General features: G+C 35.7%; 1 protein-coding gene across 1 annotated transcript in view; it reads left to right on the forward strand.

Moving 5' to 3' along the window:
• The first annotated feature begins 577 nt into the window (after nucleotides 1–577).
• The window catches only part of ANKRD12 (ankyrin repeat domain 12), a 49,830-nt gene continuing 36,713 nt past the window's right edge, over nucleotides 578–13,694 (forward strand). The window contains exons 1-2 of the mRNA XM_059836124.1: nucleotides 578–664; nucleotides 9,234–9,381. Coding sequence (XP_059692107.1) covers nucleotides 578–664; nucleotides 9,234–9,381 — 235 coding nt within the window. The remainder of the gene's footprint in view (nucleotides 665–9,233; nucleotides 9,382–13,694) is intronic.

Here is a 13,694-nt window from a genome sequence, read left to right on the forward strand (position 1 = left end):
GCTTTAGAAGATTTTTCTTCTAACATGTATCTCTTGTTCCAACAAATAGGATAGCAAATCACCAAGATTTGACCTTTTTTCCATAACATTTTGGGTAGACAATATTTCAATTTCCCAGGCTAGAAAGATGAATTTCTCTTCACACTGTTGCTAGAAATGATCTTGTGCATCCTCCCAGTCTTATTACCTATAAAATTAAGTGAGATATTGAACCAATAAGCCATCAAATACCTGAAAGTGTTAAGTCTGCCGAAGAGGTAAGTCAGAGGGATGGTGCAGTTCAGCAACTGACTTGGTGGTTTTCTGATGACACTGTCCCTAGCAGTAGCCGTGTTTATACCTTTTGCGTTTTCATCCCAAGGTTTGTTTGAGCTGCAGATGAGCAGGATGCTTGAAGTCTGGTGTCATTGTTAGTCATCATTTTTGGGGTAGTATTCAACTCTGCTACCATCTGCAGTAAAAACATTTGTCCTGAAATGACACTGTAGTGTGCATATTTATATAATTTTGTTTGTTTGTTTTTCAGACACAGGATGAACCCACTGATACAAGATACAGCTAGCTAAACAGCTATAAAATGCCCAAATTTGGGTCTACAAAACCAGTTCAAGTTGAAAATTCTGACAGTGATAGCACCATGGTGGAAAAAACAACTGCAAGAAAGGTAATGAAATTATATTCATGTCCATTTAATTTCAGTGAAATGAAAAGCATGTGTTCTATCATGATTTTTGTTACTGTAATGGGAAGAAATAAATATGAGTCTGTATTCTGATATCTTGAGTGCAGGAAAAAAGTAAGTTTTTACTGTAAATTAAACTAGGGAACAGAATTTATGCCTTTTATTGTAACTTGCAACTTAATTCAAAAGGAAGCTGGATGCATGGGGTTTACTTGATGTAAGTTAGTGCATAGTTTCTGTATCTTACATCATATGAAGTCTTTATACACTCACAAGAACAGTGATTCATATTTTATTTAATTTTGAAGTGTCTTACTCTCTGTAACAAACACATGAAACACTTCTGAAGGCCTGTGACAGAGCACAGATGAATGAACAAACACAAGTTTCTTATATTCCTTTGTAACACAGGGACTTGTTCCCTCTGTTTAGGAGGACTTGAAAGCCAAATGCTGCAGAAGAGTTAAGAGTAACTCCTGTACAAGAGAGTCAAGTTTAAAAACAGTACAATCCTTTTTTGAGTGTTGGAGGATGCAGGAGTATGCAAGCTCCAGTAATACTGAAGGGTGGTTTGTTGTGTATAAATGTAAAGTATCCTATCATTTTCAAACTTCCGGAGCCAGGTTGCAAATACCCAGTTCTCCGTTTTGTCTGCCTAGAACACTTGTACAACAGATGAGTTTATCTGTAGTACTAATAAAAACCAAAAGAATAATACTGTGTATTGTGAATGGTGAGTTGTATATTGCCCTAAGGAGAGAGAATCCGTTTATCTCCCAAATTATGTTTAAAACTGTTTTATCTGGAAAAGGAGATTTTTGGGGGGGGGGGGGGTGGTGTCATACTTACTATTTTGTTGAAGTCTGTATTCTCTGTAAGACTGCTTAATGGATATAAGACAGGGAGAGATGAAAAAATAGGAAAAGATGAGCATGTGCTTCAAACTGTTTTCTGAAAACATTCATAGAAAACATTAAAGTTTTAGTCTCTTCCCAGTTTGTTTTATGGGTCCCAGTAAAGTGCGGCAAAGGTAGTTGTTTTCTGCTAGCTGTGTTGAACTTCGTTGATAAGAAGAGGAAGGTAACAGAGTAAAATGGGGAAAGGAAATTGGCTTACTAGTAAAGGGATGAAAAAATGTTGGGTTTTTTGTTGTTGTTTTGTTCTGGTCCTTGTTTGGGATATGGTCAAGTTAATTGAAGAGTCATTCAACACTGGGAATAAGGGGGGGAAATGGGGGCCTACAAACAGCAAGAATAGGAAGGCTATTGCAATGAAATTTAGTGGTATTCAGTACTGCCTTTTTATTTATACACTTATAAATAAGCTACATTTTGTAAAGATTTTAGGTTATTTATTTAATTGAAAATATTTTCTGGCTTTATAAATTCCTGTTACCTTGACAGTTCAGTATTTCTGAAAAAATCTTTTGACACAGGAAAATCTTGAAGACATAATCAACAGCTGCTTATGCTAGGAAAACTGACTTCTGTCATTTTTTTCAAGCTCTATTTGTGTTTTTAATTTAAAAAAAATCTATAACACAGAGGTTAAAATGAATTTTCATCTTTTGTTCATTTCCGTCAAAGCAAAAATAGTGGGTTTGCTGGAATGTGTAAGTTTTTAAGTTTTCGTTTTCCCTCTTTCTCTGCTTAAGGTACGGCTTGAAATGTTTGGAATGCATCTGTTTGTAGGTTTGAACAAATAGAACTAGATTATCATATTTTTATAGTGCAGATTATTTTCTTCCTTCATAGGCTTTGAATTGCACATACAAATTGCTCTGCAATCTGAGTTTAAAAAACAATAGAGTTTACTTGAGGCCCCGTTTTCCTCCTCCACTCTCCACCTCTGACTCCTACTCACCTCCTCTCCCTGTTGCTTGCTGCCATAGTAGAAAAATGGTGCTAGTTTCCAGAGTGGCTGTTGAATCTGCAGCCACCGCCAAAGGAACTGCCTTCAGTACTTGCTGGTTGTCTTGACAGCTTCCTCTCCAGTAATCTCCTGCCTCGGATCTACTAATAACAGTAGCAGTTATGTTTTCTGAGCTATTTAAGCCCCCGACCCTGCAATCTCTGTGAAGTTAGGTAACCTTCTGAAACAGATAGGTGTAGGTGTCTTTCACCAGAAGAGGATATGAATCCATGTGAAAATACTAATAACTTTTTCCAGAGTACAGAACAGTGAACATGGTGTCATTTATTTAACCACTTGGAAACATGGTAAATTTTGATTTGATTTAGAAAGGAGTAAATTAACTTTCTATTTTTAATGGTCGCATAAAACCCTTTCATTGTCATATTGTTTTGGGTAAAGGTTTGTCCTTAGCTGGCTGCTCTAACAAGGAAATGCTTGTTGCTGAGACTGATCACCAGTACAGGAGTTAGAAGTATGGACAAATGTGCTAGGTTCAGACTCTGCCTTGCCTGGTATTTGAGAGTAAGATGCTAGTGAAGGCATCTTAAGGCATCGTTACTTAGAAGATTAAACTCCAGGGGAAGATGGAAGTTTGACCAAGGTTATATGTATGGAAACATAATGGTGAACTAATTAGATTGATACCAAACAGCAAACTGATAAACTGCTTGCACTTGCTTTCTACCTTGGCACAATATATAATGTGAGATTAGAATGATGTAGGATTTGGTTTGAGGATTGTATGTTGTAAATTGATATATATTATATTGAAAATGTTAGAGCCTAAATAAAATTACAGAATTATTTAAGTGTTGCAGTTAATATTCCTGTATATAGTCTTTTAGCATAATAAATGCAGTTTGGTTGCTTTTATCATATTTTGAGAAAATTGAATACATGGTTAAGATGTTAAATAGTCATTTAAACTGTCACTTGAACTGTTCTCTGACACATGGACAAGTAATTATCAGCAGTGTTTAGCTGGCCCTTGAATAATCTGTAGTCTTCTCCCCTGTATTAGAAAAAATAAAGAATGTATTGTCAAAATGTAATCATTTTAATTCAGCCTAGAAAATTATATAAAATTCAATAGACAATATGGTAAGAGTAAAATACGAGTCTGAACACCATAAAATCATGAAGGGAAATCTGTATTGCACATACAGACATAAAACTCTGAAGTGAAGATTGACCAGGCCAAATCAACAGTGATAATTTTAAATGAAATATCGTCAGGAAGTAGTGGAAATTTCTGTAAAGCAAATAAGGATTTTTTTTTTTTCAGTATGTAAATATTTGCAACCATTAATTTAAAAACAATAGTCTTTGAAACATTGGAACTTCTTATGAAAATGTTACGGATTTGTTAACCTAGTGTAATTGATGTAAGGAAGTCTGCTGCAGGTGAAAGGGATACTAAAGTAAAATTTTTGCTTTAGTGGCATTTTGATACGGAAGTGTCTTGATTAATCTGGGAAATACGTCTTGTCCGTGCACTTTTCTCAGTATTGTGTAACCAATGAGCGACCATTCACTGTGCCATCGGAGATGCCAGTGTCTTTTAGTAGCATGAAAAGACCCTGAGGTCATCAACATTCAGGTAATTGCAGTGGTCCTTGGTACAAAAAATGCATTCTAATTGTATTTTTCATGTAGCTTTGGCTTTCTTTTTCTGTATAATAGTACAGTCAAATCACTTCTGCACTTTGCTGTGTAAACTTGCTCTTACTGGCTTCTGTGTCCACTTTGTTATTGAAGCACAAATGTCTTTGAACTACTCATGGGCCTTAATTTCTATGACTGTAAATTAACAGAAGATAGGTAGTTTAATTATAGGTGTTCCCGTGTATGTTCATAGATGCATTATAGGCAGAGGAGGCCTACTGTGAAATAATGTTCATACAAAACAATGCATTTACAAATGAACAATAATGTTAAAGGACACCACTCCCTAAAAAATTCCTCATTCTTCTTCTCAAAATAAAAACAATGATGGCCTAAATATATGGTGTAAGACTATTCCAATGTGTAATGTATTAAGATAAAAGAAAAAACACTTGCAGGATTTGTTTTTCCTAGTTGATACAATGTTTAGTTCTTATTGGTTGTGCACTTTTAGCTGTTGACTGAGGAATGTAGTAAAGTTACTGTTGTTATGAGACTTAATCTTTCATATTTGTTGAGTGGAAGTTAATGCTTATTACGCCGTTCTAGCAAACAGTAAATAGCTATGTGAATCAGCTATGTGTTCAGGTCTTCTGAGAGCTTAAAAAAAATCATTAGTAATAACATTCCTGGTAATAAGCTGAGTTTATATCATATATGCTTTAGGGTACATGTACTTTTATTTCAGTTGCTCATCTTAGGAGCATAAAATAAATTAAAAAATTGTAAGAATGTGTACAGCGGATAGACTATTCAGTGTTTGCATGAGATACTTTATAAAGATAAGAAAAAATGAAATTTTAATTTATCTGAATTTATACGTTAGAACTTAAATGGCCAAAACTCAGGAAGTAAACGATAGATATGTGGTCCAAAGGAGAAACACATTTACGGTTTGTAAGAATTAACTCTCTTCTAAGAAGAGTCCAACAATAGTGCCCAAAGCCATTTTAATACCATGCAGAACACGCTTCAGTATGTAATTATCTTTGATAGGCAGAAAAAGAATGCTTATTCTCCCAGGGCTTAATACATCTGCTAGATTATATGGCACTCTTGTCTCCTCTTGTGTATTGTCATTGATTGTAGCAGTACCAGACAATAGAGCTGGAATGGGATATCAAGAGATTGTCCAGACTGCTAGCCTTCTGAGACAGTTTCTGTTGAACAGATTAAAAACGTGTTCCTCATTGTAGCACACTATATGGTTTTGCTGACAGAGAAAATTCTTCCTTGTTACTACATCCTCCAGTGAGGTATGCATTAAATGTTGAGACGTGCAGATTCAGTTCATCTGTTTGCCCCAGCGTAGAATAAGCTGTACTCAGTTCTTGACAGATGTTTGCCAGACCTTTTCTTTAAAGCCTTGACTGATGGAAATTCCAGTCTCCTTGGGCAGTTTATTCTGATTCTTAATTACACTGACTGGCATAGAGTTAGATATTTAGTAGAAGTATAAATAACCTTTGCTTGTCTCCTGTTGCAGTCTAAAGCCATTAAATGTTCTTTAGCTGTAGTGGACATGGAGAGTATGTAATGCCTTTCTCTTTGCAGCAATAGTTTATGTATCTGAACATTATCATGTCTTCGGTGTTCTATTTGAGTCGCGGTTTTCACTTTAGACGAATGTACCTCTTTAGAAAGTTCACAGATATTCTAAGTTACAGGTTGCTTTATAAAAGACGTTAGCTTTATTTTGGGCTGGTTCCATGGATCACGTTAACCTAATACATAGACCTATTCATGCTGAATTTTGAACCTTGCTTTGGACCCTGAAAAAGAGATGTCCATGCTGTTGCAGTGACCAGGAGTAGTTGGAACAGTGAATGCTCACTCTTTAAATCGAAATGCCTGTTCTAACCTGCAGGGCTTGCTACCTCCTCTCGCCTTCCTTTACTTGAAGTTGAATCCAGGAGGCTGTTAAGAGTTTTGTGGCTTTTAATGTGGGGTCTTGTGATTGTACACTTAACTATTTTTATCACTTTGTAGAACCTTGTTTTTATTCGGGCTTTTCCCGTTTTGTTTTGTATTTAGACTGTTTTTCAAATTCGCTAGTTGTTTTATGTTCCCTTTGCCAGTGCTCTTTGCTTCTCCCTCTCTCCTGGTTGTGATGGTGTCTGCATATCTAATTGCATCTCTATTTCAGCATTGTCACTGAAAATACTAAATAGCATTGACTTTGTACAGATTTCTCAAACACCCTGTTCATTTCATCTTTTGGGTTGGAAAGTCCACCACTGTTTATTTCCACAATAGCTAAGGAACAAAATACTCTTTGTTTTTTCAGTTTCTGTGTTTCCCGTGTATAGCCTGTTCTTTCATTTTCAATGTGTCTTTATTTATCTGAAAGTATGCATTTTGAACTGTCTCTCCTCCTAATTAGGCCATCACAAAATCAATATTCAGTGATTATCAAAAAAGTAGTGCATCAGTCATAATATTTAACATAATGCATCTATACAATATAAGAATAAATGTAAAGCTATGAAATTATTTAAGCAGCTTTTGTCTCCTTGTGAGCACCTACCAATGTATTTTACTGATTAGTACGAAAAAAAGTTATTCTTTTTAAGGATTACCGACTGCAAAAGTTTGCCTTTTTTCTACAGAACAAATTGAAACCAATGTTTCCTGCTTGGGAATTTTAAATTATTTTCAACTGATCCTTTCTATTGTGTAGTACCTATCATAAGATAATATTCTGGAGAGAGCAATAAAATTTTAATACCACTTTATCATATTGTGGGAAATGTACATATGAGAAATAGTGGGATTGTTTGGAACAAGGAACGAGAAGAGCTCTTGGTGAGATTGGGCTGAAGTGGGGAAACTCTTATGTGTAGGGGAAGAGATTGGAATGGGCTTAATGGAGTTTGGATCTGTTCTTGTCAACTTACAGATGCATTTGCAAATGATCAGTTGCATTAGCTTCTTTCAAAAGTAATAGCACAGATACTTTATCTCTCAAGGGCTTAGGGGATTTTAGATTTTTTAAATTTCTTGTTGTAGCATGTAAGAAAAAGGCTGGACGAGTGTTTGTTGTTTCCTTTGGGGTTTTGGAGGAGGGCTGGGTTTGGTGTGTGGGTTTTATTCTGCATTTTGGTTTCTTTAGGGTTTTGCTTTTTTTTTTGGGGGGGGCAGGGGTGAGGGGGGGTGGCGGGGAGGGGGATCCAAACTCAGAGTGAAGGTAGGTTGATGCCCCCAGAGAAAACCTGCTACTTCAGGAATTCTCCTGATATAGACTGATCCCTTCTTTGTGATTTCCCTGGTACAGACATTTGTCACCTGAAGATTGTAGAGTTTGTTTGCAGATTCTTTTTGTAATCACTTCTGCCTACTCCTTGGCAACAGTTTAAACTCAGAGTGTCAGATGATATAATCAAACTACTCTTCTTACCTGTGTGTGTTTTTAAATAAAGAAAAGGTGCTCTTGAGAATAGCACCTTTACTCGGAGTTATTTTCTAGTTTTCCTCTAATCAGAATAAATTTTTTAACTTCTTGCTTCAAAAGTACCAAGGAGCAGCCTTTTGTTTTCCTGATTGGCAAGTAAGTGTATGTGCCTCTTCTAGCTTTAGAAAATGAATCTGTTAATGGTTTCATCCGATGAGCTGTTAAGAATGATACAAAGCTGTGGAGTTGTGATAGCTGACATAGTTGGATAATGTGTTTCTGCAACATGTAATGAACAGAATCACAGAATCACTATGGTTGGAAAAGACCTGTAAGATCATCAAGTCCAACCATTAACCAACACCACCATGCCCACTAAACCATGTCCCATAATGCCACGTCCACACGTTCCTTGAACACCTCCGGGGATGGTGACTCCACCACTTCCCTGGGCATCCTGTTCCAATGTTTGACCACTCTCTCAGTAAAGACATTTTTCCTAATATCCAGCCTGAACCTCCCCTGGCACAACTTGAGGCCATTTCCTCTTGTTCTGTCACTCATCACGTGGGAGAAGAGACCAACACCCACCTCTCTGCAACCGCCTTTCAGGTAATTGTAGAGAGCGATGAGGTCTCCCCTCAGCCTCCTCTTCTCCAGGCTAAACAACCCCAGCTCCCTCAGCCGCTCCTCATAAGACTTGTGTTCCAGACCCTTCACCAGCTTCGTCGCCCTTCTCTGGACAGAAGATGTTATGTCTCAACATTGCATCTTGATTGGTAGGCCAAAATGTTGGGCTTTGCAGAGGGTTCTCTCCAGCAGTCTTCTCAGTAACCTGCTATCTTTTACATACTTGGACCTCCTATATTATCAAAGTAATCAAACTAAGTTGATATTGTGCCCATCCGAGTTTTTCTCTGTTTATCTTGAAATAAGCCAAAAATCCCTGATTTATGCAACTAAAAATTCCAAATAGCTTGTACCTATTTTTTCTAAATTTGATACCAGTTAAAAAAGTTTCTTCATAGATTTTATAAGTTCTTAGTAAATTTTGCTTTAGAAAATGAAACATGACACTATTATTCTTCTTGAAATAGAAAGGGAGTTCTGTATGGATGGATTACAGGGTGGGGGTGAAGGCAGGGGATGGTTGTTAGAGGTTTTGTTTTTGTAACTGTGTTACTATTCACAGTCTGAATTGCAGCGTTGACTTTTAACGTGCTTTTGATGTGATTATTACATTATGGTCAGGGAAGGAAATCGGGATGGTCATTGAGATAAGTCTTGTCCAGTTTGTGTTGTTCCTTTGCTTATTAATCAAGGCTCTAATAGTGAACAGCAGTTCTGCAGTGAAGTATCTGGGAGTAGAAATAACACAGAGGATACTAATTTTAAAAAGAAAGAAGTGCCATTGATTATTTTTAGTAAGGTTACTTTAAAAGTTTTCGAATAAACTACGTAATATACATACATACACACATGCACATACATTCTTGCATAGCAGTCTTTTCAGTCTGTATACGTTATAAGACTATTCTGCTTTATGCAAAAATTACTTAGTATACTTTTTATTTATATTAGAGCAAGGACAAGATTGCATCCTACAGCAAAACTCCAAAAGTGGATAGGAGTGATGTGGGGAAGGAGATGAAAGAAAAGTCTTCCATGAAACGTAAACTTCCTTTTACTATTAGTCCATCCAGAAATGAAGATCGCAATTCAGACACAGGTAGAACCTTTTTATTTCCTTAACTAATTATTTGTTGGTAAAATACATCCTAATTTAATTAACTGTGTATTATGTTATTTATATTTATTATTTTTCCCTATAAAAAAGGATACTAAGTATAAAAGTTGCTTGCTTGCTTCTGATTGTTGCATCTCAGCCTGATAGGCTTTCATCCTCTCATTAGCAAGAGCTAGCATGCCAGCATAGTTGATCTACATTTTCCAGTTGTTTCCTAACCTCATTCTTTTGCTTCTATTTTAGTAATAAATCTTTATTTTCATTGTCATCGCTAGAGGTCCATTTGCTTAAACAAGTAAACTGATGAAAAGACATGTAAGTGCCTTGATTTGAGACACAGCTGTCAGCTTTTCATGGCCTTTTTTGGAGAGGAAGAATGGAAAAGATTAGTAGATATACTGTCCTACATATAAGAGCAAAGGTTGCTATGGTTATGGAACTAACTAAACTGGCCATGGAGAACGAACTTTTCTTTCAGTCTAAGCTCCTATGATCTGTTCACGATACCTCTTCTGCACAGGCTGGTAGTTCTTCCTAACTTAAGCATATTCTATTCGAATTGATTTCAAGACTTCAAAATACCATTCTTAACATGGCTCTTTTCAAATCAAGATGGAGGGGTCTGGATGCATTCCAAGAGTACAGTTATCTCTGAGTTTAGGTAATTAGTTATCTATGTCATAGTCCAGTAGTAGTTCTGTGGTAGCAAGACAGTATCCGTGCCCTCTGGAAGGCCACCAGAAGGCGGCCAAATTTGTCAGAGGCTTAGTACTACAGTTTCATATACAGTGCTTATTGTATATTTGAATATTTTCATAAACAGGTAATTCCCTTAATATGCTTAGATTTGAATGCAAGATGGAAGTACATGCTTAATTTTTGTCCAGGGTTGATTTAATGCAGACGATTTGGCTCCTGGATATTACATACATATTTTTGTTGCTGTAAAGAGAACATGGTATGAAATCCAAATTTGAAATAGTCACATTACAAAACAATACTCTTGGCTTTAGATCTCTGTTTTCAGTGGTTTTACAGAATTATAAAGTTTTACACTATTCATGATACCACTTGATTCTGAAAAGACCATGTATAAATTAGAAGTATGCTCCCAGCAACTGCTTTATTAAATTTATTGCTTGGTATTAGACCCTAACTGTTTTTCATAATGGAAATAAATATATTTAGAAGTAATATTTAGCACTTTTCTAATGTTTTCTGTGTTGGAAATCTTTTGTCGTCTCTCCCCACCCCCATCAACTTTAAATAACTCATTGTCACAGCATCTTGTAAGGTAATGCAATTTTTATGTTTCTCTTGCTATAGCATCTATTGTCATAGTTGCCACAAACAAGATGGATTACTCTAGGCACTTAGACATGCACAAAAAGACAATGTACACACTGCAAAATCTTTTTGTTACGTATCTTTTAACTACTGTGTAGCAAACATCATAGCTTGTTGTCCATTTTGTTACTGCTGAGGTAAGTAGGTAAGAGCAACTAGCCCATTTCACAGATGAGGAACTTGGTACATAAGCTTTCCAGAAACTTTAGAGGCAGGAGCATTACTAGGATGAAAAAATAGTTCTTATAATGCTGATTCTGTACCTAACCAATTAGATTAGACTAGTGGGAATTAACCACTTACACTGGTACCAAGTTTGGCACTGACATGGATTAGGACTGACATCAGTGATCATGAAGTGTAGTGCTGCTTCTGACACAAATTTGGCATTAGGCATTGAAAAGGTTTGCCATCACTGACGTAACCTGTTACCTCTGACAGAAGTGTCTCTCTGCTAACTATGTACAGAGAATGGAAAGTGTTATTTGAGAAGGAAGAAAGTAAGTTTTTAGAGATGAGGGTGTAACCAGAGACAGAAGGAAAAGAAAAGCTCATGAGAAGCTTCCTACCAGCTAGTAGTGCTAGTGTTTAAAAACAAAATAAATCCTAGTTTTCTTCTGATACTTTGTGAAACACTGTAGTGGTATTCTAGGGAAATAGTCAAAGGTTGTGTATACAATTCATAATTACAAAGATTCTGAAAAAATACATGGTACTACTCCATTCTTCCCACTGTCCATTACAGTTCCAGGATGTATTTTATCCTTTCCCTATAGTTTTATTTTTAATAGTCTTCCAATATGGGGTTTTTTCAGAGTTCAGAATAGCAAAAATGTTCTTACTACTTTGCGAAATAGTTTCTGTGTAACAGGTGATAAGACCATTGAGTTTGATTTTTCAAATGTTTTTAAAGATTTAGGGTCTTGTAAAAATGTGTCTGGGTGAACAAAAATCAAGAAATGCCATAAAAAGTAGCTGTAGGATAAAAAATTTAATCTGATTAATGTTTTAATTTAATAAATGGTTTATCTGCAAGGTACACGATAGGGTTGCTAGCTGATTGTAGAAGCCTCATGATAATTGGGTTTCATCCTGTTTAGGCAGGTAGATCGGTCAAAGAATGGGAATACCTAATTGTTAGAGTTTTATGTCATGAGAGCTGTCTCCATTCTATCTCCAGAGTATTCATTCATGAGCTAAGATTTTGTCTCTTTTGCTGTACTTTTGTAAAAATTACCCTCTGCAATTCCACCTCTTGCTCCTTTTTGTGGTGGGGGTTTTTTTTTTGGTTCAGGTATTGTCTAGAAACTGTAAGTGATAATGAACATGGACAGTCAAACTGAATGTTAAGTTAATTATTTTAGCATCTCGGTTTTGTTTTCTGACCCCTTCAATTTCTGTTTTTAAAGTAGTCCAAACATGGCACAGTCATATTTCTTTTAGCATTTAATTGACATCCAGAAAAGCAAAGCACCTGACCTCTATGTTCCATGTGTGTTTTGTAGTAACACAACATCTATACTTGTGCTTCCCATAGTTACAGAGGTTAGTGGGGCTGTTAAAGGGACTGTTTACACACTGTATTTCTGCTTGCTGGATTTGAACTTACTGTTCAACTATTAGAAGTTTCTTTAACTGTCGTTTGGGCTAGAGGCAGGAAAGCGGAGGTAGTTTTTTGTGTGTGTGTGTGTTTTGGTTTGGTTAAATAAATATGCCATAAACTTGATTAATTAGGTATCACCATAGTACCTTGATATCTCTACAGTGTACACAGTATACTGTGAGGTCTCTTCATCATGTTCTACTCTTTCACTGAGGATAGGAAGCAGCAGTCAATCATGATGTGTTTCTCTTTAAAATAACTTCAGTCAGATTAGCACAATCACACAGATCTCTAACTCTGTGCCTACTAACTCGGTCATCTGCAGAATTGATCATCTTGACCTGTCTTCTACAGTTGTTGGTCATAAACACATTAGTCCTTTGTTGTATATCACTCAATCTTACAACTTCTTTGAAATAAATGCTTCTAAGCAGTTCATATTTTAGCTTTGCGTGGTCCTATTTCTTAATTCTGTTTTTCCTTACAATTTGCACTATGATAGGAGTTTTACATGAAAGCAGACTATCACGAGCCTTGAAGTTTGAAGTTGGTCTTTTTGCTTTATTTCCTTTATCCACTAACGTGGTTATTTTACCAAATGGAATATTCTGTTAGTTTTGCATGATTTGTTTTGAGAAGTCCACATTACATTATTTAATAATTTATTTTCCTAAAACATTTAGAAATTAATTGACTGAGAATTTGTAATTTATCCAGATTTAAAAAAAAAAAACAGATACATTATTGGTTGCTTTTGGGACATACTCTGTTATGTATAAGTTCTCCTAAAATAATTGCCAGTGATTCTGATGTTTCTTGTGCAGGTATGTTTAAGTACTGTGAGTGAATTTCATGAAGCTCTTCTACAAATAAGTGCTCAAATGCACCTAAATCACTGTTTCACATAACTTGGCTAATTTTAAATCCTTTTTTTTAAAGTGGTGTGAAAAGCTTACATTGCAAAAGGAAAATCTTAAAAGGAACGTTTGCCAGATAGATTTGGCTGCATATTATGAAGGTTATTTAATAAAGATAATTGAACATGAAGGCACTTGAAGAGTTTTGATTTTTTTAATAACAAGAAATTCCCTCATGTTCTGTTTCTAACTGCTGAAGAACACCAAAAAGTGACAAGAAAGTGAATGTAAAAGATACTTGTATTCCATTGACTTGAAAACAAAATGCTCAAAATCTAAACAAAAACAAAAAAACCACAACACTGATTTACTTTAACAGTCAATTTTATATGAAATTCTACCTAAACTTAATTTCTTAAACTGATACTATTCCTCTATTAGGGAAGTTATTACTGTTCAAATTATATATACATCAAGTACACAGCTGT

Source organism: Gavia stellata, chromosome 3 (assembly GCF_030936135.1).
Source record: "Gavia stellata isolate bGavSte3 chromosome 3, bGavSte3.hap2, whole genome shotgun sequence".
Classification (NCBI taxonomy): Eukaryota; Metazoa; Chordata; class Aves; order Gaviiformes; family Gaviidae; genus Gavia; species Gavia stellata.